Source organism: Pelecanus crispus, chromosome 2 (assembly GCF_030463565.1).
Source record: "Pelecanus crispus isolate bPelCri1 chromosome 2, bPelCri1.pri, whole genome shotgun sequence".
Taxonomy (NCBI): Eukaryota; Metazoa; Chordata; class Aves; order Pelecaniformes; family Pelecanidae; genus Pelecanus; species Pelecanus crispus.
This window is the reverse complement of record NC_134644.1, coordinates 131,718,385-131,745,818: the sequence shown is the minus strand read 5'-3', so window position 1 is coordinate 131,745,818 and position 27,434 is coordinate 131,718,385. Positions and strand designations below refer to the sequence as shown.

The following is a 27,434-nucleotide window of genomic DNA, read 5'->3' as shown; positions in this document are numbered from 1 at the left end:
AAAAGCCTCAAAACCTAGCTGTATGCAAACCCACCTCAGAAATGGTGCCTGGATGGAAATGGAAAAAGGATGATCAGCAATAAAGGCTGTACCTTATAGGTCAATTTTCAATAAGGGGTCTTGAAAGAAGGGCTCAAAGACAGAGCCAGCTGATAGCAAATGAAAACAGATAGGAGAACTGTATTACTGTAGATGGAAGCAAAACTCAAAGCTCCTTGTTTTCACCCAGTGTAACCAGAAAACCTCTGCTTCAGGATTCTAAAAAAGCTGGTGTATGAAATCCTGCTGCTGGTGAGAAGCATCTTAAGTAAGTCTCTCCACTCAGAACTGGTGCCATGTGACTGGAAAAGAGGCAATCCAGTGCATTTCACAAGCACCTGGCTAAAACAGGCCTGCAATATCGGCTTCAATACAATACAAAGCTTTAGAGCAACTTTTAAAGCAAAAACTAATTGAACGTAAACATAAAAGAAGATGAAAAATAACAAATATCTGCAAAAAAAGTAGATCATAAGACAGCTACAGAGTCTAGACTAACATATCTTTCTTTTATAACCCCTTTCTCAACAAATAAAATGTGGCAGATCTATTCTATTAAAACTTTGGCAGAATGGTGATTACCACGTTAGTTGGAAACTACTGGTGAAGCTTGAGAAGATGGGGATTAGTGGAAAATAGCTAAGGCAGGTAAAGGAACTAGTTAAAGAAAGATACTTCAGGATTATTTTGACATGCTATTGAAAAACTCGGGCTGGAGTAGGATTACTATTACTTTTTTCAGTACTGATTACCTTTGGAACCAATCTTGTCTGAATATTTCTCTTAATGACCTTGGTTTTCAAAAGTAATATACTAATAGGGTTTTGGGAGACTTTATCAATGTTGAAAAGGACACTGATACGTGAAAAAATCAGGAGTACCTTGCAGGCTGGAAAAGTAGAAAAGACATGAAATTTCATTGCATGCATTTAGTTGCTAATACATTTTGTTAGTGTAATTGAAGCCTCATCAGAGTGACGTGACACCAGAAGAGCCTGTGTATTTTAGAGGATTATGAAATAATGAGGATTAACCAGTGCAATGCCTGAGTCAACAGGGAATTACAATCCTAGGTCATACCTAGTGAGATATTGCCATGAGAAATATAAGAGCTCTGGAGAAATGTAATCTGGAGTACTCTGTACAGTCTTGGTCATCCGTATTCACCAAAGATGAATTCAGACTGGAACTGATGCAGGGCAAGTCTATGAAGATAATCAAGAGAATGCAGAATGTCTCATGAGATGAGAGAATGAACATCAGGAGGAATGATTCTTACTTTCCCATCAAAGTGTCTCTTATTCCCTAATCCCATCTGTCTTTCACGATAGTCCCACTGGGCAGGGGAGAGCAATGCAATGTCTCGTCTTGAAGGATGCATATTTGGACTGGCTGGTGGCTGGTGCCTAACAAAAAGAATAATGGTTGAAGTCTGCCTGCTTTGCCCTTTAGTGGAGGCTTTCATTTGTCTTTTCTTCTTCTGATTTGGCTGCTTTTTTCACAACATTTAAAGAAACATAATTATCTTTGAGAAGTTGGCTGGTTTTTTATATTTGATTGAAATAGTGCAATGGATCAGAAGTTCTTAAAAGTTGGGACTGAAGGACAGAAATGGACTATATAATCACATGAACCTCATTTCCTTAGGGAACAAGTGTGAAAACAGGGATGGCACAAGAATAAATAGGGACAGACTGCTGATGAAATTAAAAAGGCAGGACAGCAGCAGCAGGTCTCTATCAATCAGAGAATTAAACTTCCAAGTGGTATATTAGATACAAATGGTATAACTAGTTTTAAGATTGTAATCAGGTTATGAAATGGATTACATGACATGATCGCCTTCAGGAAGTCCTCTTCTGTCCTATCAGAAACAAGTAGGTGCTAATATGATGGCTCTATCCTAATGAGTGCAAGATAACATTTTAAGATTTGCAAAGTGGCCTACAGATCAGTTGAAAAGTCATTTGCAGAAGACACATTTACTCCATAGTATATCATATTTGTTCATCCTTGTCATTGAAAATCTGTTTTGCCAAATTGCAGGCAGAAACTGTGACTATTGCTTGCTCTGCTTTTCTTTCTCTCTGGAAAGGCTGGGTGCTGGACTGCAGTGGTACAGAACCTTGACAGCACAGAGAAAAGCAGTGGCAGCTTGCCCAGAACTCCAGTGCCGCACCTTATTTCCATACAAATGTACATTGAATTGTATAAGATTTTACATCAGAATTCTTTTTTTTTTTTTTTTACTTAAAGAGCACTGCAAGTGTAGGCAGCACTTTACAGAGCAATCCAAAATTGCTGTGAAGGTCACAAAAAAAGAAAAGCCATGTAAAAGCATAGCGTTGTCCTCACAAAAAAAATTGTAAAGCCTTAAATGAATTTCAGTTTATTGCGCTGATACGAAAAGAGTTTGAATCCCTGATGCACAAGGATGAGCTTTGCCGGAGGATTTTTTAATGAACTAGCTAACATGTAATTTCCTTCTGCCAGATAAAGTTAGGACCTATCAGCCATGTCATAAACTGCTAGCAAGTCTCTGAACTTCTTGTTCAGCTCAGGCAGGAACAGCAATTTGTTTGGAGCAGAAGGACTGGAGAGCAATGCTTGGTGGCATTGTGAACTTTTGTATGCTGGCTGCGGTGTCAGCATGCGAACAGCGTAGGAGTTTCCAACAGAGCTGGTAGGAAATGGGAAAATGGTTGGCCAGGGAGATTTCAGAGAAATAGTTTCAGCAGAATCCAGCAAGTCTATGGGAGTGTGGTGACTTCAATGAAACTTGCTGAATTTATAAATTGTTATGAACTTCTCATTTTGCTTCTGCACTGTTGTCAGTCTATATTAAGAACTGCAGCTTTATATGATATAAACTTTGATTAGACTTTGATTAAACTTTGATAGAGATTTTGATTAATAGTACTGTATGGAGAAGCCAGAACAAACTCCCCAGGGCTGACGAAGAAAAAAATGTCAAATGCTGACTAGCCAGCATAATATGCAGTAAACAGGAATGAGAAGCTAATCTATAATTTAAACAATGCGTTAATTAATACAGCATAAATAATGAAATCTGTGGTAAATCCAGGGAGTAATCTTGTCTATCTGCTCATCTAGGAGCAGCTAGAACACCATGCCCTTGAGTAAGACGACAGTAACTGTATGCTAACGGATAGGAGTTTCTTTCCAATCAGGTGATCAGCAGGATTTTTTGCTTGCTGGTTTTTACTAATTTTAAGGTGGGAAGTCTTTCTAAAATCAAATGGCATCGTGGGAAAATTGAAGGAAGTAAAAGGAGAGTGCCAAGGGATGACTGCCAGTCTGTGGGCATGATTCCAAAACGAGGTGCCACAGAAAGGGACAGCCCTGACCTTCCCTACCCACCCTGATGCCATGTCCCCCCTGCCTCCCCAGAGCTGGCACTACCAGTTGTGTGACATCTCCCTGCCCCAGGGAGTCCAAGGGGATCCCACTGAGACTCAACCAAGTTAGCAATGGGGAAAATAAAAGTGTCCGAGGGACTCGGCGTGCGGCCACGGGAATGCCAGTGATGTGATGGGAACACACAGCTTGGGTGAGGTGCCAGCAGGGCTTTCCATGATTAAATCAGAGATTTTCAGGGGCAGCCTGCAGGTAGGTTGGCTTCAAGTGATTGCAGAATAACCACGCTGAGCCAATTTGCCAGTCCAGGTCTGTCTATCACTTTGTCAGTCCTAAGACCCTTTGAGCCAGCAGAGCAAACGTAGTGACATATCCACAGACCCAAACAAGGAGGAGTCTCGTTGTCTTTAGACTGATCTTACTGTGTCAGCAAACCTGCCTAATACTTAGTCTATGGCAGTTTATTGTTGGAAGTGTTTGTTTTTATAGAAAAGACTGTGAAACTACTGCTTATTTACTAAAATGGCTTGAAGGGCAGAGGCATTTTTAAGGGAATTACTTGCAGCCTTCTGAATTTATTGGGGTAATCCAATAATCCAAACACTTTCAACTCTGGTATTTTGGTTCCCTGTGACTCAGAGGTAGATCCAGTGCAGGACCTGGTTGCCCAGCCCTGGGAGCAGAACTGAAAACACAGGGGGGTGAAGGGCCCAGGTCCACAAGGAGTTTCAGGTGGGTTGGTGTACGTAGGCTGGCACTGAGATCAATTAGCCCACCCTGGCCTCCAGGCTATTGCTGTTAGAGTGTTTCTGGTAGCTGAACTAGCTCACCTGCAGATGGTTCAGACACTTCTGTCCACATACATGCCCTTATGCAAACAGATGGATGCAGGATGAGCATCAGTTGTTTCAGTGGACTATCTGCTATTGCTCCCCCCACATGCAGAGCTGTCCCATTCCTCATACAGTTCCCACCTAGAATAGGACTGGTGACCATGAAGCTGCTTAGGACACGACTTTTCTACAGAGACAAGAGAAAAACCAAACAAATGCAATGCAGTTTGAAGGTGCAGCTGGCTCAGCAGAGAAGTTGCTGTGGGAGTGCTGTGCTCAGACCACACGGAGAGAAAGGAAGGGAAACAGACTCCCATAAGGAAAAGACTGAGGAATTACTTATTTTCAAGGCACATCTGTCTTCTAGAGAGTAGATAGTTCTTCAAACTCAGAGGAACCACCAGGGTGGAAAAGGTGGAGGTAATGGTGGGGTTAGCACAGCTCCAGCTTAGTCCAGCATCATACTGAAGTTGTTTGTCTTTTGAGGAATTAGCACTGAGAAATCATCAGCTTCCCCCATAAGCCATTTCATTCCTTCCACTCTGAGAGGGACCTGGCTGCTGGTTGTAGACAGAATAAGAAAGATCTTTGCCTCTAATTGTGCCAGTTTTGATGAAATCTTAAAGAAGAATTAGATTTTTAGATAATAATTTAGATACTGTTTTATCAATACTCAGATTTCTCTAGATGCCAATGCAGAAGAGAGATGCCACTCCATAATGACTGTCTATGGCCTCCAGCATAAGCAATGTTCTGCTGCAGCAGTCACGATACAGTGGTACACAATTCTTGCTAGAAGTTTACACTGCTGGTTTTTAATTCATGCTTGGGAACCCCAGGCAAGTGCTAAAGGATCCTTGTGGTGCATCCTCTGGGCTTTTGAAGTGGCCTTCACTGCAGTGTATGGTAGACTGAGAGGGAAGGTTTTGCACACATTGGACAATATTTGTCTTGATCTTCAAAAGGACTTATGTACATGCCTGTATTTCTTACCTTGATTAGCAGGACTTAAGGACTGAAACAAGAAATAATCCACACCTAGCCAACACCCATTACAAAATGGGGAATCTTCAGTCACACTGACAGCATTCTCCTGTTGGGAATGATGCTTATTTGGTGCATTTGGAATGGAAAATATACAATTTCATAAATAAAATATTTAACAGTTTTTCTTGCGGTCATTAATGGTTTGATATTAGAAATACCCAGCTTATAGACCAAGACATTTCCAGTATCATTCATTTCCCATGCCAAATTTGTGGTTTGTGATGGAAGTATACTTATAAGAATGTGGAACAGCGATGGCACTTATCAGTTGTCATGATAACTTTGTCCTGTGGGACAGAGAACTTGAAGAACAATAACAAAAACCAAGTAGCATTCTCTAAACGACGAAAATCAATCAAACACTCTGTTTATTGATCCACGTTAGAAATCTCTCTAACAGGCTCAGTGAGTGGACAGCTAGCTGAAGCATATACCTTATGGCTAGGTCTTTTAAAACACCCAGTTGTAGCATGATACCACTGAGAGAAATTATGCTCTCCTTATGCAGCCTCACAGCAAATCTACCATCCTATAGTGCAACGTATTATCCCTAACATTTGTTTAAAAAAGGAGAGAGAACAGAAAAAGGATTTTCACAGCTGGCAATGTACTAAAACATATTAGCTTTCATCAGGAGAATATAATGGTACTACTGTTTAAGAAAATGTTACAAATTTGTTTAATTTTGTTAGTTTTTTTAAAATGGAGCCTCTTCTCCTTGGAAGATGGAAGAAAATGGGGGAAGAGAGGATAAGTAAATATTTTCAGCCTTCTCAGCTGAAATCCATAATTATAGTTTTATTCCTCTCTGGTTTCTGATACATAGATTTCACAGAGCTGATTGCAGGCTTCAGGAACCATCTTTGCCTTTTAAATTGGAGCATTTCAGGTTTTCTCTAATTAACAACCACTTGCAGAGCACATCACAGGCTTAGTGCCTACTCACCAGCCAGGTTTCTTATACACAGATCTGTTATTGCTCTAAAATGAGGGAGAGAGGCCTTCTGTATTAATAGTTTATGAAGATAGCTAAATTACAGCTGACCATACAGTATTCTGGCTATGTTCTTCTCCTAAGCCTCTCTCTCCCGTCTCTTTTTCTGGGGGGACAAAGCTTCCTGAAGTGATAATACCTTCTGAATGATAATAGTTTGGACTGGTTGGTGTGGGGCAGCATCATTTTGAGAAATAGCTCTAGGAACTGCTTAGGCAACCTTCCTTGTACAGAACACCAACTAATTAAAATAGAAACTTTGGCTTTCTTTTCCCCTTAAGGTGACAGAATTTTAGATCTAAAGAAACAAAACCAAAAAACAGAGGAAGCAGAACAGCTGCTATTAGATGTCAGTTCAAAGGGGAGGTGAATGAAAAGCCTCTGATTTATCCACAGAAAACTGGCCAGGATCTGGGTCTTCACATGGTTACCCGCTTTGTTCCCAGTCCTATTTCACCTGATCAGTCTCACTGCATGTTACTCATAATCAGCTAACTAGACCCAGAGCCTCTTGGAGCAAGGTGCTGTTACAGTTTTATGTTGTACAGTGCCAAGCAGATGAGTTGTTTCTTAAAAATAAATGGCAAAAATGCTGCGTTTCCTTCCTCCCTTTGTCCCTCCACTCCTCCTCCCCTCTTCCCTTCACTCCTCACCACCTCATGACTTCTGTGTCACCTTGTGGTTCGCAAGTTCTCATTCACCTCATGCCCTTGCTAATAATTTCTGCCCAGGTGCAGAAAGGCAAAAGGCAAAACAATGGTGCAATGCAAAAGGAAAGCTGTCAGGTAGACAAAAGTAGCATCAAAAATGCAGTAGAGAAGGAGATATATCTATATCGCTGACTGACAAAATCCTATAGCAGGACATATGCATGCATTTACCATTTTAAAGAAGTAATCATGCTTGCTGAAAGTGTCAACCTTAGAAGGAAACCCAGAGCTTGAAGGAATGAGTATTGTTGTAATGCTCAGGAGGTGACTTGTATTATTTCAGATAAACATGGCCAAGAACTGATGGACATGTATTCCACAGACATTGGCATTTTCTTCACAGAATAGCTGTTTTCTGCTGTGACGTCTTCTGTTTTGCATAATACCATATGAACCTCATTACTGCAGTTTGGAGGGTTTTGAACATTCACAGAAAGAAGCATAGGGAGAAGAGCAATAGTTTGATTGATGCAATTTTCACATTGGCCCAGTGGATAATCAGAAGAGTTCTTCTATTACAAGGACATGCAGAAAGCAAAACATTATAAATTCTACCCACAACCCAGGGCCAATAAGAAAGGTTAAAAAAACTCCAACAACACAGGCTTTCTTGACAGTCATTGTTAACAGCTTAATAGCGGCTAGCAGGCAAGATCTGCTCTTATGCCAGGAGTACAAGGCACACAGCACTTAGAAGGATAAATATGTATGTATAGAAATTGCATCTTCCTAAAATGATAAAACACAAATAGATTAAATGAACCCCTACCTTGGAGAGCCTGGAGTGTACGAGTCTGTACAACAATACAGAGCTGCAGGACCAGCTGTGGTGCACTTTCCAGAAACGTGGCTAGCAAATGCAGCATACTCACATCTGCATACTCATACACCATTTTCCAATAAAACCGCCATCTGTCATTCTCTCCACTCCGTCGACTCCGGATACCCAAGTATATTGTGTGGAAATACCTAGAAATGAAAGAGAGAGTTTATAGAAATGCAGAAGGATATGTTACAGGTAACACTTCTGCTTGAAAAATAACCAACGTTTTTTCAATGTACTTTGAAATAATGAAAATTTATTTAGAAGGATTATTGTATTGCCATTTATAATAGTTGATGTGATAAGAGTAAACTAAACTGAAGACAAGCCTTGCCTTCATAAAACCATTTAAAAAGCTTAGTGTTGTCTTATGTGTTAAATAGTATTCTTTTCAAGGACCCAGTTTTCTGAATTGAAATATAAGGGGAATGTGCTGATTATATGCCCTCCCTCAGAGTTTTTTTTCAAATAACGAGGGGATAAAAGCTGATTCTGCAATGGTCTCTACTCAGAAGCTGCAAAGAAGTGATCTTATTTCTGCATGACTCTATGAGGACTTGGAAGACCACGTGCACTGCAAGCCTGGGCTGGTCTTAGCCTGGGGCCCTGCTGTGGCGGAGCTCATTGGCCTGCTTTTCCACTTGTCTAATGCATTGAATACCATACTTCAGATACTGCCAAATACATAGTGCTTTTTCTCATAGTTTGATTATTTTAAGAGGAGAGAAGACGTAGCCTTGAGTTCCTATTTTACAAGGAGCAGAGATCTGGCTGTGGGTTCCCTTGGTGATTAGAAATTACTCACTACAATAGCTCCTGTGCAACAGCAACAATAAGAAGAAGCAGGAGCCAGGAGCCCAACAGGCTGCTGCTGCTGGCAGTAGTAACCAGCAAATGAGAGAAGTAACAGTCAGAAAGCCATGTCAGTTCTGGTGGTCTGTGCACGCAGGGGGAAAAACACCTGGCAGCTAGTCAATTAAATGGATTTCAGTGGGTGCAGGAGCAATGAGTGGTTTTAGAAAGCAAGGGATGTCTTCTGATGGCCAAGCCACCCAGCTGCTGTGATGCCTTTCGTGACCCTTGCAAGAGCTTGCAGCAGTCTCCCGTGATACACCTGTGTCACAGCGCAACGACCGCTCTGGGTGGCCTTTGATCTGCTCTATTATTCTGATCTTCTCTCTGTTATTCTGTGCCAGAAAGTCTAGGCTCCCACCCTACTCCTACAATTTTAGTTCAAAACTAATTAAGGCTGGCTGAAAAAACAGTCTCACTTAGTGAAAAAGTCTGAAGATTAAGATGTTGTCTTGCATCAGGGTGTCTTGCATCCTACCAGAGTGCCCTGTTGGGCTACTAACTGATACGGATCTCTGTTGCTCTTTTTCTCTCCTTATTTTTCACATCCTGGTCCTGAGAGCATTTCCTTATAATCTTTTCAATGTTTTCACAGCACTTTTTTTTTTAGTGAGATTATATTTTCTAGTAAGAAAAATTTTAGTATATAGTAAGCACTCCTAATATGAATTGTTTTAGTTGGTTAAGATAAAACATTTCAGTATTCCTCCTCCTTTTCACAAGTCCTTATCTTAAAACCCTTTTCATAACTGGTGGAGCATGGTGAACCATGGAACCTCTTTTTACATAGGCTGCATGCAACCTTTCATCCCCCGTCTGTTCAGTTGCAGCTCTGGAGGTATCTTCTGCTGATGAGATTTTTGGCCTCTGACTGGCAAACAGCCCAAGAGTCAGTTGCCCCCTTGAAGAATGACCACTGTGCTTATACCCCACGAACCCTTGTACCCAATGCACACGCCACTGCAGAGCCACAGCTTTACTCGGGAACGCACGTCAAACAAAACCAGGGAGTAGCACAGAGAAACAGCTGAGAGGCCAGATCTGACCCTGCAGCACTTCTCTTGACAATGCCCGTCATAGCAATATAAAAGGAAAACACATTAAATTCACATTTAAATTAAAATCACACCAGCTGGCTTTGAATGTTATCGAAGTCCCATGTGGGAGTGAAGCAGCAATGAACCACTCAGAGATTTGAGACCACAGAGGTACAGTAAACAAGATGCCAACCCCACCTATCGTGCAAAACACTGAGGAGGTCTAGATGGGTCAGAGTTCAATGGGACAACAGGGGCACTCCGGTGTCCTCAGGGTTAGGTAAAATGAAATGACCTGCTGCCCAGATCTGAGAGAAACCACTGAGCCAGAAAGGCATCTTCTGCTGCGCAGTTCTGCCAGTGGGGTTGGTTGGACCCTGAGGTTCTCAGTCACAATCAGGTTCATTGTTCCTAGACCTCTCATTAGTGTCCTGCAGCACAACAGGGATAGGTAAGACTTGGATTTCCTTCTGCAGTTTGGTTTTTGGGTGGGGTTTGTTTGGCTTGTCTCAAACATCCTCCCAAAGGGCACACTTGGGCATATTGCACATAGGGAGGGCAGACATCATCTTCAGCAGCCTTCTTTTGAGATATCACTAACCCTTGCTATAAATACCCAAAGTAGCTTTGGCTGCCGAGGGTTGTGCCAGGAGGCTCTAGCTCTGCCAGTGGAGCCATCTGCAACTTCAGTTGTACAGCATTTGTGCAAAAAATACTTTTCCTATTATGAAAATGACATGCTGTGCCAGGCAACATCCCCTAGGGTTCTCTACCTGCTCTGCAGAGTCCTTGTGCATGGCAAATATGTTGTGATTAATGAACCCTTATGGAAATATTTCCTCTCCCATTGCACTTTATTGTGAAACACTGGCAGTGAGTTATTGGGGATTGGGGAATCATTGCTCTTTGTCTACTTAGCTCTGTGCAATTTAGACACAAGAGGCAGAGGAGGAAGATACTTTCTCTTTTTACACATTGGGGAACAAATTTCAGCCTAGGGTGGTATTTTTTTCTGTCCTATCAATTTTGGCCAAATTAATTGCAGGCTGAAATGAGCATTTACACACATAATTACTGTCACTGATTTATAAGCACAATCAGGTGACTAGACAGCTAAACATTCTCATTTGCATCCACAATTAATTGCACCAGCAACTGATGTTAGGTGTGCAAATTAGCAGTTATTAAAATAAAAAGATGGTCTCATAAAATGCTTCATATATCAAAGACACTTTTTTCCTATAGTGAAATAGAAAGAAGAAAAAAAAAAAAACTGGGAGAAAGTGCTTTTCTTGTTGTGGTTTCCAAATATAGCTTAACACCGCAGTAATGACACATTCCATTTTATATATATATATGCATGATGTAATTGCATCTTAGACAACCTCACTGGAGTCCCATTGTCAGCAAATGCTATATAGGCACACTCAGACGTAGTTCCTGCCCTGAAGAGTTTTTATATTTTGGTCTTCTGGTATTGTTTTGGTGGAAACTCACATTTTTCTGTTAAGTCCAGGTTGTGGCTCTTTATATAGTTATTCCAGAAAGATATAGGAAGAAGTAATAACAGCTGTGCATTGGAAAATATCTTAGGTTCATTGCAAGGTAAACTGATGCCAATGAACCTGAAAGAGCAGATGTGGATGTTACTATTTTGATTGTGATTGCATCCAGAGGCCTCAACTGAAGTCTTGTGCAGGTGCTGTACAGATATACAAAAACTGCCTATCCATTTCCCCAAAGAGCATTTAACTGACATGAAAAGAAATGACAAGGAGTGAAGAAGTGAGAGTTAGAGCACCAGAGGAAGAAAGGAAAAAAAAGAGGAACGGGAAGTATGGTAACAATACTGCCATCTAGTAAAGTAACTACTTCATCTAATAAATCAAGATAGTCCATTAAAGTTTCTGATTTTCACTAGGAAAGTAAAAACAAATAAAACCTCCACCCCTCAAAAAAAATCCACAGCTCTCATGTTTGTGGAGAAAAGCTTAGAAGTAACTGAGTTTCCTAAAGATTTTACAGTTAGAAGACTATAAAATGTACTATGAAAAAGCAATATAAAACCTTATTATTTTAAAATTACTCTTTTTTTTTGAGCCAGACCACTGCTTGGGTTGTCAACACTGATATAAACAAGCTTACTATTCAGAATGAAGACAATGGAGTAGGAAGCAATACCTCCTATACCGCTGATAATCAGATGGCAACATATATATCGTTATTTGAGGCTTAATGTCTTTTTTACCCTCTGGAGGAAGCAGAGAATGCTTCAGTATTTAATTGTTTTAATTTATTTCAGTACATCACACAGCACAGTATACAGACGATTGATAAAGCATAACCCTGACGGATATGAATCTGAGACAAGATCACAAGTGACATTCTTCTTCCATTATATTAATGAGGGAAGGCAGTAAAGTAAAAAAACAAACAGAAAAAGCAGATAAGTCCTTGTGCTGCCCACAAGAAGTGTTGAAGATGAAGGACACATAGAAGAAAAAAAATTACCTATTTTTGTAGCTGTGGAAAAAGTGTGTTTCTGTTCTAGGGAGAGACACATTCATTCTCATCAGGCAGTGGGTCTCCAGTGTTTCCAAAATCAAGAGTCCTCATTTTACTCCAGGTTTACATACCAGTCTTGAGGAGGGTCAGCACAGACTGATACACCTACATTTGAAATATTTCTGCTGACACTTCAATTACATGATTAAAGCATGGCCAATTGTGCATTTAATTGCAATGTGATAGTGTAATTATATAATAGAAAATACTTATAGGAGTGCTTTTCAAGTTTAAAGTGCTTTACAAACATTAATTGATTAACTGGGATGAATGTAAATAATCTCACAGGGTTCATTCCCCAGGAATTGGCAGCGGACCAACCTAATACCTTCCTGCAGGAGCAAGGTATAGCTTTTTCTCAGCAAACTCAAACCCAGGTGGGATTTCCTAAGCCCATGATGGGGATGAGTTGCCCTTTTCTTGTGTGCAGAATAATGTCACTCCTTTCTCCCTTATTCTTAGGAATGTGATATTCTGTCCTGAATTTGTGGATAAAAAACCTTCTCCTCAGATCTTGCTCCAGTACAAGGTAGGCAATGAGGTCCCCAAATACTTTTCAAACAGGAGGCAATTCCTCGGAGTCAGATGTTCTGGAAGAGAGAGTTGAGATGCCACTGGCATCTGGGCTAAAGGTTTCCAACCTGACTACGGTTCATCTACTCTTTTATAAAAGGCCTTCGGTGAATATCCTGGTATCACTGAACCTGAAGAGGCTTTTAGCAGTGCTTTAACAGAGCTTGGGTTTTTACCCATTTTACATCATGGTAGCTGGGTGTCATTTATGCCCATTACTCTCTACAAAATCGTTTCAGAAGCTGCTCCATTGTGCTTCACAGACACTAATCTTTTTAGTACAGACAGCTGAGGCTTATAATAAGCAGAACAGAGAAACCAAATCCTGATTGCTGGTGGACTTGTTCCCATGTGTGTGGGACTGAACTGTTCTTGCTGCACATAGTTTGGCTCAATCGTCTTTCAGTCTTCTAAGCTCCTCTGAGCTTCCCATCCCAAAGTTTATTATTTGCCCTTACTTCCTTTCTTCCAGCCCCACAATTTATTGCAAATCTTTAGCTACAAACTGAGATTTTGGAGATGAGGAAGAGTTTTGTTAAGTTGCTTTTGATTTAGACAGTGTGCACACGTATGCGCATACACAAGCACAGAGCCATATGCAAGTCCAGCCTGACTATGGCTCTGAGCACTTCTTGCTACAGATTTTCACCTTAATGAAACCATCCATCTGACGGTAATATCCACAGCTCTAGAAAAAAGTCTTCCATTTAGAAGTGTCAAAGACTGCATCGCTACCATGTGCTTAATCTAAAAAGGCCTTAGGACAATACACATGAACGAGAGACCATTTGCATTCTCTGGAAAAATGAAAATGTTCTGATTTCATGCCTCATGTAGTCCATATTTATTACAATTGCCTAAGTCAGTAGAGGACATTTGCTTATGTTACATAATCTACTGAAACATTTGCGAGAAGATCAAAAGTCATTAATGGCTAGTTGTAGCAGTCCTACACATTTATTCTGATGCCTAATTTGCCCCTGTATCAAACAGTACATTAAACAATTTAGCCATACCATAAACAGTTGTTCTTTCTGTGTTTGAGGTGTGGAGAATAAAAATCACTACTGCAGAGCTAAAAAACAGTAGAATAAACAGCAATTCAGATAAGTGGTATTTTCTTCTGTTGCTTAGTTACCAGAGAAAACTTAACTGTATTTGTATCTCAACAGTATTTGCTGTGTTAAATAACAACAGATTGTTCTGTTTTGCTTCTTGTGTGCCTTTTTATTAGGTGTGCCTGAATACTTAAAAGAAAAAGATTCTTTAGCAGGAATACTTACTTCCTTATCAATACGTGCCAACACTTCTTCTTTTTGTTCTGAAGAAACAGATAAATCCCTTCAGTTTTAATTCCTCTTTCTAGGAAGGAACAAGCAGCCAATTTTTAATTTTCCAATCAAATTATTTTTTGATGGGAGCATTAAGGTTTAATGTGCAAAAGGAAACTGAAATGCATTCTGTAGCACAGCAGTGACCAAAGCTGGTCCAACCAAGCACGATTCTGGCAATTTACCAGCAGTCAAAAGTCTGGGCTTAATTTACTTTAAATTATGAATACAGCATCCTCATCTGTGTCACTGAGATGAGATCCATGTGAGGACAGATCCCACTGGGGAATGTTTCTTCATAAGAGATGATAAAAGACTTATTTCCAGAATATACCTCCATTACAAAGATAAAAACCAAAACCCAACTTCTTGTATTTAATTTTCCCTTGCAGTATTTAAGACGTCAGAGACATATCTCCTTTATTTCCTTTAATACAAAGGAAGACACTTTATGAGCATAAACAAAATTATTACATCTGTTTCATTATGACCTATAAAGCATTCCCCAGCATCTTCCACGACTGAGTGATCCTTCCCAAATGGCCATGAGTCGTATTGCAGCAGCATTTTATGGTCATCTAAATTTTAATGGCCATCTGAATTTAGATACTTTCCGCATTCCCCAAATGTAACCAGTCATCCCCAGCCCTTTCCTTCCTTTCCTGACATGGCCAAACTGCGGACCTCTAGTATGGGAAGCACTGGTGCAGAGAGGTGGTAGGACCAGTTAGGGCTAGTACAGGTTTAACAAGGAGAAGGCAGGGCTCCCTAAAGAAATTGCTGGTGCTCCCTGCTCCCCTACTAACCCCCCTCACCTGTGGGGTACTGCTGCTTAGCCCCACTGCTCAGGTTGAAGTTGGATTCAACCCTGCGTGAGGCAAAGGCCCCCTGAAGGAAACAAATCTGCTTGTACTGGAAGAGAGGTGCAGCTTGCATGCTTGCATTGAGTGGCACAGATGCCAAGCTGTCCTGTGCTAGCACCCCTCCGGCTTTGCCAGTGTTTTGCCATCCCTTCCTTTTCTCTGCACCCTGTGGTTCTGGTAAGACGGGCAGCAAATCCCCTGCCTATGCACAAAGCGAGGTGATACCCCCACACCATGCCCGCCACGTGCTGCCACATAGGACAGAAGTACTCCTGCAAGTCTGACATTTAGTTTAACAATTCCCGTGTTTCTGTTTTCAAAGCTGGGGTATTCCCAGCATGCGCTCATCTTCCAGGGCTCCCCATCAGCCTGGCAGCTCTGCGGCATCCCGACCAGCCTGTGGCTCCCCGTGCTGCCAGGCTGTCCCTGCCGTGTCTGTCGTGCTTGTTCTCGTGCCAGCTTTCCCCTCTGTAGCACCGGGGCCCAGGGGCAGACGGAGCTCAGTGGCCATGGACCCATCGGGCAGGCAGCTGATGGTGTCACCGCCGGTGACAGGGATGGCTTAAATTTGTCGTGGGGTGTGATACAGCCACTGGCTGCAGCTCCTCAAGATACTTCTCAGAAGTAAACTTTAGTGCATTTTTTGCACTATCAACTATGGGCTACAATTAAAAAGGAGAATGAAGAAGTGAGATTAAAAAAAAAATATTCATAGTGTGCTGAAACTGTCTACAGCTTTGTATCTCAGAGTTTCTTCACCAGGCATTGCCACTGGTGCTGCATAACAGCTGTCTTTCCTGTTTCAATCAGGGCACGAGGCCATTTAGACATGTTCAGCAGCACAACTAAAAGGTTTTACTGCGCTCTCATTTCCTGTATGGCACCGCACACCTGCGTGCTCTTTAACCACAGCCACTGCTTCACCAAAAGCTGATGAAATAGCTTTGGGCCTCGGAGGCCCCTTGGTTCCCACCTGTGGGAAACATGGGAGTTTCTTAGGTATCATCAAGGCTGCAGCCCTGGAAGTGATACCCGTGTGAGACCAGACCCCTGAGGGCAAGCAGCTTCCTGAGAGAGCACAGATCTGCCCTGCTCTGTGTCCTCTGAGAAGCTGAGGGCTTTCCCGACATGGAAGGGTCCATACGGGTTTCCTGAAGCAACAACACTCAACTGAAACTGTTAGGAAGGCATGGCTTTATTGATAAATGCCAGGGCACTCCAAAGAGTTAAATTAAAATCCTGATTCACAGTCTGCTGTGTGACTGTCTCCTTTTGGTTTTCTTCCTACAGCGTTACATGCTTTTGGGGATGCCCAAGTGGAAGGCTGTCTCTGTCCTATGAACAAGGGTTGACATCCCCAACCAATAGTGGTTTACATTGAATTTCTTTCTCCTCTTCTCCTCTCTTCCTCCCCATGTCATATTTTCATTTGCTTCTAAGCTTGTCTGCCTGTTAGTCATCCCAAAGCACCCTGGGAACTGAATCCTGGTTTGCCTCTGTGTCTCAGTCTGGAGATATCAAGAAGAATCAGGGAGCAGAAAAGCACAGAATCCCCCAGGGAGCTTCAGGCATTCCCTGGAAAGGCAATTAGTCATGGCCAAGGATCTGTACCATGCAGCTGTCACAGGAATATAATCATTATCATAGGCATCCTCACTTCACCAGCCCCTGGGGTTGCAGCAGGAGCTGAATTGTTTCCCTGTTCCTTCCCAGCTATGACAAATTCATGATGATAGCCCTTGGAAATGGTCCTGAGACACCCCTCATCTGGCAAGGAAGATGCACCTGTCTCCTGACCACCTATTTGACTGCACTTGAAGAAGGGACCACTTGTACAGTTAAGAAGTGGGCACAGCTGGAGAACAGTGCCTCTGGCTTCTTCTCAGCTTGGGGTACCAGCTGTATTTCCCAGCTCTCTGGAGAAGCAGTTGGGCAGCATCCCATCACCACATAAGGATAAGACCAGGATAAGGCATCAAGAACCCTTTGCCTTCCTTACCCCATATTAGTTTCCACAGGAACAAAGTGTACAACGGCACACTCTGGAAACCGGGTTCCCATGGCTGGAGACTTTGCAGTTTGGAGACAGGCCCTTCTCCTGGGTACCAGTGTTTATTATGCATACTGCACACAGGGAGATGCTCAAGGCCCCTCTGGGGCAGCCGAGTCTCTCCCAGCATCCATCTCCAGAGGGGCTTGGGCTAGTTATCAATCTGAACAGTCCACAAGGGAGGGTTCGACACGAAGGTGGAGCGCCAGAGCAGCTAGCAGGGTAAATACCCTGGAGCATTCCTGTACCACTTCTTGGCCAGCTTTGTTAGGGAACCCTTCAGTGGCAAGCTCACAAACTCGTGGTCAAATTCACCATCTGTAAGAGGGAACACCTTCGTGCCATTATGTACAAGAACCCATGTTGTTTGTTGCTTTCTCTGATGTCTTTCATAAATTAAGTAGGTGAATCTGCCTGCAGAATAGGCAGCTTTCCAGTGTCAACTTCCACAGAACAAGAGCAGGCAGTTGTGATTTCTTTAGTCCAGGAAAGGAAAAAACTGCATTTTTAAAGCAGAGGAGATGCCTGAAGTATCTTTTGCAAAAGTCAAGAGAAGCAACAGTAGTACAAATACTAGAGAATCAGAATGGCTAGGGTAGAGGCTATATTTTATCCCCAAAGACAAAATATAATGTGTTTCCTTCCATATACCCATCTTTCTTTCATGACCACTGGTGTGTGCCAGGATGAATCTGGGTTGTGTCACTCTGGGGGCCTAGCATGTAATCGCACACTGTGGAGCAGCAGGAGCTAGCTGCCTCCACTAACCAGTAAAAATGAACTATTGCCAACTTTCCCCTTCCTTCCTCCAAAAAACCTTCCAAATTGCTTATAAGAGCTTTTATAGGACCTGCCTGCTCTTTCTAGCTCAGAGAAAACACACAACTGAGAATTCTGTTTGGAAATATCTACGCTGTAAATAACTTTTTATTCATCCTATTTAAACAGCAGTCTATGCTTCAGCTTTTTCTTTTGAAGTACTCAGGAAAAGCTATTAGCTAATCCTCTGATATAAAACTCTTAATAAGTTGAATGCTCATTGTTTGGATGGAGCAATCTATAAGCATTCAGGAAGCAATGTGGGGATTAGTCACTCATTAAGATATGGACAGACAGTGCTCGTGTGATCTTTATGTGATATTCAAATGGCTGTCAGCATTATTTAACAGGAATTCAGGCTAACTTCCTGTTGGTGCTTGTAAGTGGTCCTGACTAATGGAGAATGTGCTTTAAATGTTGTCTGCTTGAAGAATTTTATATAAGATTCAATTCAAAAACAAATTTGCCGGCTAATAGTATTAGTAGTGCTGAACAGCATCTCCCAAGGAAGTGGTCCTGAATACCAAGCTGAACACCACACTATAGCTGTGTGCTTTGCAAATGTGCTATTCAGAAATATTTGGAATAAAGTTGCTAACTTGGGTTTTGCCTAAGGGAAGAGCTCTAGGGCAAATGACAGCATTTTCATTTCAGCCTTTCATCAGTTCCCATAGGCCAAATCCAAAGGGCGTCAGTGCAAAAAAGACCTTGAGGAATCTAGTAGGAATTTTGCCAACTTACAGACCTCCCAGTTCGCCCCCTTATCAATATATTATAGAAAAAGATGAAGGAATATAAGAGGTGACATGCTGGCAGCAACACACAAACCAAAGGAGAAAATAACATGAGCTGGCAAGACAGCAATTACATTTAGGACTTGAAAGCAAACTGTGGTCATTCGAGATCTACAGTTTTTAGTCTAACTGGAATTCTCAATTCCAATATTAGTTCCATCCTAAAATATAGCTGAAAACCCAAGAAGCACTGAAGGATAGTAAAATGCCTATGAGAACAAGTGCTTCAAGGAATAGCTTGTATCAAAGGACATGAATTTATAACAAATGCTGAGACTGACTGTGAATTCAACAGCCATTTTGTTTGTAAAGTTATTCAGAAAAGAAGGCAGACATAACACAGGCATGCAACAAGAATGAAGAAAGATTTTTTTGCTGTGGCAGGAATTCCCTGGACAAACAAGAGAAAAGAGACCTGACCACATCAATCTCTTTTATACTGTATTTTAGGAAGTACAACCTAAGGGGCAGATGAACACAATGGCTATTGAAAGGGGCAGCACAAAATAGTCTGGGGTGTCAGAGCCTTATACACATATTATGTGTTACCTGATAGCTCAGAAAAGATTCATTCATGTGCAGCAGGAGCAACTCCAATCAAAAGTCTATTTAAGAAAAGAATTACTTCAGAAAAATCTGTATGATCAGTATGAGTTAGTCTACATGGGCAGTTACACACATTTAATTGAAATTATGAATTTATAATGGTTGATTTAAGCATTTAAATTCTTGACTTACAGGAGGCTTGCTTTGGTTTAGGATTGATTAAAAGCTGGCTTAAGGTAAACTGAAATAAGCCAATAACACTGAATTAGTCTGTACCCAAAGGTTTGAAAAAATTTAGCTGAGGTTTGGCCTATGAACACTTTTTTAAATACTGTTTTTAGTTGGGTGCAAGATCAGTAAAGTTTTGCAGCACAAAACACAATCATATTTGCATACAGATGTATATGTATAAGCTTGTCATTCCCCTGCAGTATAGGCATCTTATTCCAGTAGAGAAGGTTATAACACCTGGTAGAAGGCTTGTAAAATTTGGGAGACCATACTGTCAAAATGCTACAAATATATATAACTAAACAAACCCAAAATCTGTGTGCAGGTATGTCCCAAACTGTTGTACGTATATGTATAAACAAAGAGCAACATTTTAAGTATCAAGTTTGAATTCATTGCCGCCTAACTTGCCCTGAAAAGCAGTGTAATTAAGAGCCTGATGTAGCACAGGCATGTTTTCAAGAGGGTAAAACTGGACAGGAGTGGTTTGCTAGGAGCTATAGGGCCACCTGGTCCTCACCAGGGTGAGGGGGGAAATGCCAGACCTGGAAGGCTCTTTTGGGACTTGTGGAGGGAACAGTTGCTCCCCACACAGCATAGATGCACTATGCCTTTGCACCTGGGCAGGAAACATTCCCTAGCACTGGTTGCCCTAAACACACTGCAGGTTAAAAGAGCTCTGAAGGGTATCTACAAATCCTACTTTGGCTGAGGTATGTCCACTGAGACTGGCAAACTGTGATCTGCTTCACCCTTCCATTACAATCTTAATCACAGAATGGCTGGGGTTGGAAGGGTTCTCTGGAAGTCATCTGGTCCAATCCCCATGATCAAGCAGAGCCATCACTCTGGAGAAAGTCCAGACAGCTTTTGAATATCTCCAAGGATGGAGATTCCACAATGTCCCTGGGCAACCTGTGCCAGGGCTCAGTCACCCTCACAAAGAGTTTTTCCTGATGTTCAGAGGGAACCTCCTGTGTGTCAGTTTGTGCCCATTGCCTCTAGTCCTGTCACTGGGTGCCACTGAGAAGAGCCTGGCTCCATCTTCCTTGCACCCTCCTTTCAGGTATTTATGTACATTAACAAGATCCCCCCTGACTTGTCTCTTCTCTGTGCTAAACAGTCCCAGCTCTCTCAGCCTTTCCTCACAGGAGAGATGCTCCAGTTTCTTAATCATCTTTGTGGCCCTTCACTGGACTCTTTCCAGTAGCTCTACATCTCTGTTGTACTGGACAGCCCAGAAGAGCACCCAGTACTCCAGATGTGGCCTCACCAGTGCTGAGTAGAGGGGCAGAATCACCTTCCTCAACCTGCTGACAACACTCCTCCTAATGCAGCCCAGGACTCTATCAGCCTTCTTTGCTGCAAGGGCACATTGCTGGCTAATGTTCAACTTGGTGTCCACCGGTACACCCAGGTCCTTTTCTGCCAAGCTGCTTTCCAGCTGGGTGGCCCCCAGTGTATACTGGTGCATGGGGTTGTTCCTTCCCAGGTGCAGGAGTCTGCACTCTTCTCCTGTTGAGGGTCCTCTTCATGAGGTTCCTGGCAGCCCATTTCTCCAGCCCATCAAGGACCCTCTGGATGGCAACACAACCCCCTGGCATATCAGCCATTCCTCCCAGGTTTGTGATACTAGCAAACTTGCTGAGGATACAATCTGCTCCATCATCCAGATCATGGATGCAGCATCTCTCAAGATGTTAAACAGGATCAGAGCCGGCATTGGCCCCTGGGGTACACTGCTTACCTACTGGCCTCCAACTAGACTTCATGCCACTGTCACAACCCTCTGAGCTCAGCTGTTCAGCCAGTCCTCAATCCACCTCCATGACTGCTTCTCTAGGCCACACTTCATCAGCTTCTCTGTGAGGATCTTATGGGAGACAGTGTCAAAAGCCCTGCTGAAGTCTAGTTAGACAATATCCACTGCTCTCTCCTCACCTACCAGGCCAGTCATTTCATCGTGGAAGGTTAATACTAAAGTAAGAAGAGATCAGTATGGCAGAACTTATTGTCAGGTTTACAGGTACAGCATTGGTGAAAAAACTGAAAGTTTACAAGTAAATTAAATATTAAAAAAATGTAATTCTAGCATCTGTATAGCAAGCAGATAGCTCTTTAACTACCCATCCCTGCCACCAAAAATCCCTCAGAGATATGGCAGATGCAAGAGCTGGAATTCCTTGTTCAGACTGACACCCCATCTCCAAAATGCCACCTGCTACAAGCCTGATTCTTGGCCTGGACTCTACAGATTATTACTTCTTCAAGGAATATATACTACCTGTCTTCCTAGCTCTTTGCACAGTGAATAAAAATGCTCTCAAAATCCTAAGTGCAACTGAAGTTATACGTAATGCTAATAATACTACTGCTAATAATAATAATTATAAGGCTGTTTGGCATTATTTGCTTAAATGGAAAACCATTTATATTAATCCAGACAGCAAATTGCATGAACTTCTTTTAACCTTTGGAATCCATTAAGAAATTCAGTATTTTTGGCTAATTATGGTTGCAATTCATGGGGCCTACATGCCTTCTATGTTAGCTAGGTAAAACACCAGTGTCCCCATGACATTTCCTTCCTCTGTGGATCTCAATCACCCAAGTGCAGAAATGGGTTTTGCACGTATGTGGCAGCTCTGAATTTAAGGAGTATTTGAGGTGAAGGTGGATAGGGATGCAAGTGTGCCTGATAAAGGAGGTAATAAAAACTATGAACTGCTCTTCTCAGCTCTTTGAGAGCACAATTAAGAACTTGCTTTCTCTGCTGGTACAGCTGGGATCAGAAGCTAAAAGAGCTTGGGGAAGCAGGAAAAAGTAAGTTTTGCAGTTATTTTTTTTCTATGGAGAATATTATAAAGAGAAGCTTTCCCTTTTTAGACCTATCAGTTTCCTTTCTAAGAACAATCTGTCTGATTGCTACTGGCTCCCAGGCCACACATATGCCCTCAGTTTCCAGAGGAAGTTCAGAAAAAGGGAAAATAACTGGGAAGACTACTTCTGTATACAGAAACATGCATGCATAGAAGGGGTAAAGCAAACATACAGGCATAAACAGCTCCTGCTGGGTGCTCCAAAGAAAGGACTCGTGGTAGGTTAAGAGGGTGGGAGGCTATGCAGATGGCTTCCCCACACCCACGGCCATGGCTGGTCCCTATGTGTCCCTTGGCACTTGCACCATATTCCTGGAATTTTCAGCCTTCCACGCTCTGCTGGGAAATAAATTGTTTAGGTCTAGGAGGGATTAATGAAACTAGCTCTACCAAAGACCTATGTATTAGTGTTCAAAGATGCATATCATTTCCTACAGCTAGAGGCAGCCATTTAGATTTGGCAGATGTTATTTTATTTGTTCAGGCTGAAAGGTCACTATAATTCTGCCAGCTTTATTTTCCGTATTTAAAATGTCACCCCAAACAGGTAGCTAAGGTAACGCATTTGCTTTCTACGTATCTTCTATCATTTTCCATGTCAGAGAAGGTCTTTTATGTCTTAGGAATGCTAATTAAGTTTGAGAACTGGTCTTTGAAAAGCCACTCAAAGGAAGTGAAGCACCTTTTTAAGATGATTGTCTCAGTTCCAAGGGTGTTCGATTCCATTGTTTTTCTAAGGGCTTTGACATGTTTGCTTCTGGCAGCATTTCTTCGTTCTCTCAAAGCATCTCTTCATGCAAGAAGACAATTATAATGATCTGAAAGGTTTCCTGCTACTGTCCTCCATTTCTGTGCTCACATATACTTGTGTCTGCAATTTGCACCTACAGAGATACACGACAAATTTGACCCTGTGTTTTGAAGTCCATTTCAAAAATGCAATTAAAGCCATGGCTATATGGAAGTCTACTTTGATCTATCTGTTGACGCCCACCCTCCATGAATTCTGGCTGTGCAAACCCACTCTCTCCTTCATGCCAGCTCCTGCACACAGCTGAATCTCTGCTGAGCTGTTTCGACCTGTCATGCAGGTCAAGAACTACCCGTTTTTCTTATTTAATTCTGGTTAGTTTTCTGTCATCTTAGTGTGCTGGAATGGCTCCATGAGGATCACAGAGCACCAGAACCACAGGGAGAGGCAAGAGAACAGGAAGCTGTGGGCAGACAAAGGCAGGAGGAAGGTGGGACCACATCACCCAGCACTTGGAGGGAGTCCCAGTCCCATGGCAGGGCAGCTTCATTTATTGGAAAAACCTCAGTGGTTCCAAGGACGCAGTTTTGCCTTGCCATATTTCCCAAGGGAATACTTTGATTCTTTTTCTAATTAGAAACCCCCTGCCTTTTACTGACATTTGAAATGCAGGTATCTAAATGCATTTCAACTGGCATGCTGGTCAAATATGGCTAACTGTACTCCAGAGAATCCTGTCTGTTTATTAACTACCTTATCCCAGGCACATAATGACAATAAAAATCTCTGTGCATTGTTTAATTGAATGCACTGCAATTTTGTTGTTGTTGTTGTTTTAAACTGAAGAGTTAAAGCTCTTGTTTTGTATTATAAATTACTTGAAAGGAAGAGAAAAACATTCTGGTATTGAGGTATATTTCTGAATGGTTTTCTTCGTACATTCTGTTTTTCCATCTTGTCCTTGTCAGGATGGACATGAAAGCAAAAAGTCCAAAAAGAATCTTTACAGAAGAATACTTACTTTCCTTGTAAAATACATTAATGATCAACGCTGTCTCTAACGACCTGTGATTCTTTCTTCCTTATTGTTGTATGTGTTCTAAACCAAACTGCAGACCGGCATGATATACTTGTGAAGCACTGAAAGCCTAGGTCAAGATAAAGACCATCATTCACTCTTTTAATTTGCTTTTGAAATTAAGTTTGAAAAAGTCTGCCGAAAACCTGTTCCTGTGCCAAGGGTTTCCTTTTGTACTGACTATTTAAGTAGTTTCACAAATGCATTTTTATCTTTTTTTTCCTTCCTGACCGCATGGTTTGAACATACAGGTCAGTGTGACCTTACAACTTCCTAGGGGAAAATTAGTTGCAGAGAGATGGCACACAAAGTAAGAGACACTGACAAAAAATCAGTGGGTTTTCTGCAAAATACGTTTACTGTTTCTTGGCAGTCTCTGCCCTCAACTCCCACCTTTGCTTTAGTAGCATCTGCTGTGATTTTCTTATCTTGTACTGAGTGGTCCAACCAGAATTTCATTATTGGGAAAGTGCATTCCATTCACTAATGTGTATCTGATTAAACCTGGCTCCAGATTACCTTAAGTTAGAAGCACATTATAGCTACATTTTCACAGAATGCTGAAACATACCACTTCCCAGAAAGCACTGGCACAGTCCCAACTGTTGCTGAAATCACCAGGACTGAGACATCTAGCTTCCTTTAAATATTGGGTCGGGTCAGATCAGTAAAATGGGACAGCCTGAGCATTTTATATACATGCATACATATATATACATGCACACATGTCCCATATATATGCACTCACACCATATACCATATTATTATACATCTGCTGGATGCTCTACAGGAGTCTGCATGCTTGTGACCTAACTTTTTTTCCCAGATGCAGACCGAGATTCAACAAAACCGTTTGAGGGAAATGAAGGCAAAGAACTGAGGCAATGTCGGTAGAAGCTCTACCAGCTAATTCTTGCAAAATGGTAAACCAGGAAGTTCAGCCAAAGGCTTAGAACAAGCCACAGGTTTCTTCTCACGCCAGCCCATCTTGCGGGATGCAATTCCTCCTACAGGCCCCAGGCTCATGTGCTACTTCCCTGGGCTGAATGGAGTCTGTGGTTCCTTCCTCATTCTACAGTCCCCTGTCCAGCCGTACTTGTGTCTGTTACACATCCTTCCCCCGCAGCGGTGAATCTGGTGCTTAGGATTAAATTTCCATAGCTAGGCTTAGACCACTTTGTCTAAAAGAGCAGATTAAAAAGAAGTGAACCTGGTCTTTGCAATTCAAAATGAAAACCAAACAAATAAGCAAATAAACAACAACAACAAAAAAATCCCCTGAATGAGCCAGTCCAAATCCCTTCATTTAGCTGGCTTTCAACATTGTTTTTTCACACTCTTGGACTTCAGTATATCAAGCAAGCCTGGAAGCCAATGAAACAAATTTCAGCACTCTGGGAATCTGGCCTATGTTTGCAACGGGTGGACCTTAACTAGGCACAGGGAGTGCCAGAAGTTGTAAAGACGACTGATCCTCTTGAGACCTCCAAATTAATTTTAATGAACTGAGGAATTTGACTAAGCTCCTGTTAAGCTTTTCACATTGGAAACTGCTGTTTCAAGGCAAACCTGTGGGGTTTCATCCATCTCTATCTTCTTGGCTCGATTTGAACTGTACCCTCGTGATGAGGGGAAACACGTCAAGCAGGGAGGGAGGGAATGCTCTAAATGATTAGCACCAGGAGTGAGGAAAATTTGGTCTTAATTCTCATTCAGTATATCTCATATAAGCTTGCAGAATCACTGAAGTGGAGATAGGCTAAAAACATACTCAGTACAACAGATAAGACACATATCCACAAAACCACATGTGCACATAGAGTTGAATGCAACTCAATTTAGGCACCCACAGCCAAGAGCGTGATGAAAATCTTGACTACTCTGCGGAGCAAACAACCAGTGTTATCTCCAGTTTCATCCACAAGGAACACCAGAATTATGGCAGTGCCCAGAGCTACCACCACATGGGCCTCACTGAATGGCTTGGTGTCTCCTCCCTGCTCTTGCCCACGTGGGATGTACCAAAATTTACGTGCCTACGACTCTGATATGGACCCAGTGGTGGCTATAAACTCAGTCACTCCTGCATACAAAGAGCCCCTTTGTCCCCTGTTCCTGGTTGGGCCCCCTTGGCCCAACCACCTTTTGGTGATCAAGAGCAGAGTGTGCTCTTATTGCAAATCTTTCCTGTGGCCTTCTGGCTCAGTAACTCCCAAGAGACATGAGACTGGGGCTTGATTCCCCGCAGGCTGGGGGGGACGTGCAGGAAGCCCATGCACTGCCTGCGCACTGCTCTGCCCAACAGACTGCAGGCTGACCTGTTACGACTTCTATAGTTTTAAGACAATTACCAAGAACCAGCAGCTGATTTTCAGCATCCAGTAGGTAACCAAAAGCAGATGAGATTTCAGATACCTCCTCAGTATTTCCTCCTTAAGTATTCTCCTGTGTCAAAGTTAACAAGAGACCGGCCATTAATTCTAATGCAATATAGTAGCTTTATCTGCTTGCACATCTCTCGTCATCTCTATATGGGAATGGTACTGTTCAGTAACATTGTAGGTATATTTGGAGGCTAATTAAATTAAGATCTGCAAAATACTAGCTCCCTGGGATGGCAGGTGCTATATAAGTGAAAGAAGTTATATTTAAAATGTCATGTTAAGGGAGATTTTTTTCTTCAGACTATCTCACAGAAATCCTCAATGTGTTTTAAAGTTGAAATTTCATTAACAAGTTGTCAACACCAGCCCCTCCTCCCAAAACTCTCTTTTTTCCCTCCCACTCTTTCCCCAAAACACCAGCCATCTCGAAGCATCTAGAATGGCAAAGGAAAACCTGGCATTTTTAAAAAAGGAAATATTCAAAGTAAGCAACAGGAAAAGTTTATTTCTTTTTAGGGCTTAAAATGCTTCTCTGTCTCACACATACAAGGTTACCTCATACACAAACACACATACAGACACACTTGCAGAATGCATATGTACATGTTTGGTAGCTACATTTATGCACACAAATACAATTACACTTTAAATGAAACAATATATTGTTTTAGTAGCAAAGAAGAAATGACTGGGGACTTTTACCACCTCATTCCTCCATTTCAAACTCTTTTTAAGGCTCATTTACTACTCTGTTAAATTAATGAGTTAGCAGAGCACTGATTCCAGTTCTTCTAAAATGGCTAGATGCAAGTAAGGACCCTACCAATTCAGTTTTGACCAGGAAAATAATTGCTTCG

General features: G+C 41.9%; 1 protein-coding gene across 1 annotated transcript in view; it reads right to left on the bottom strand.

Moving 5' to 3' along the window:
* XKR4 (XK related 4) overlaps positions 1–27,434 on the bottom strand; it is a 231,340-nt gene that overhangs the window by 74,972 nt on the left and 128,934 nt on the right. The window contains exon 2 of the mRNA XM_075705898.1: positions 7,771–7,970. Coding sequence (XP_075562013.1) covers positions 7,771–7,970 — 200 coding nt within the window. The remainder of the gene's footprint in view (positions 1–7,770; positions 7,971–27,434) is intronic.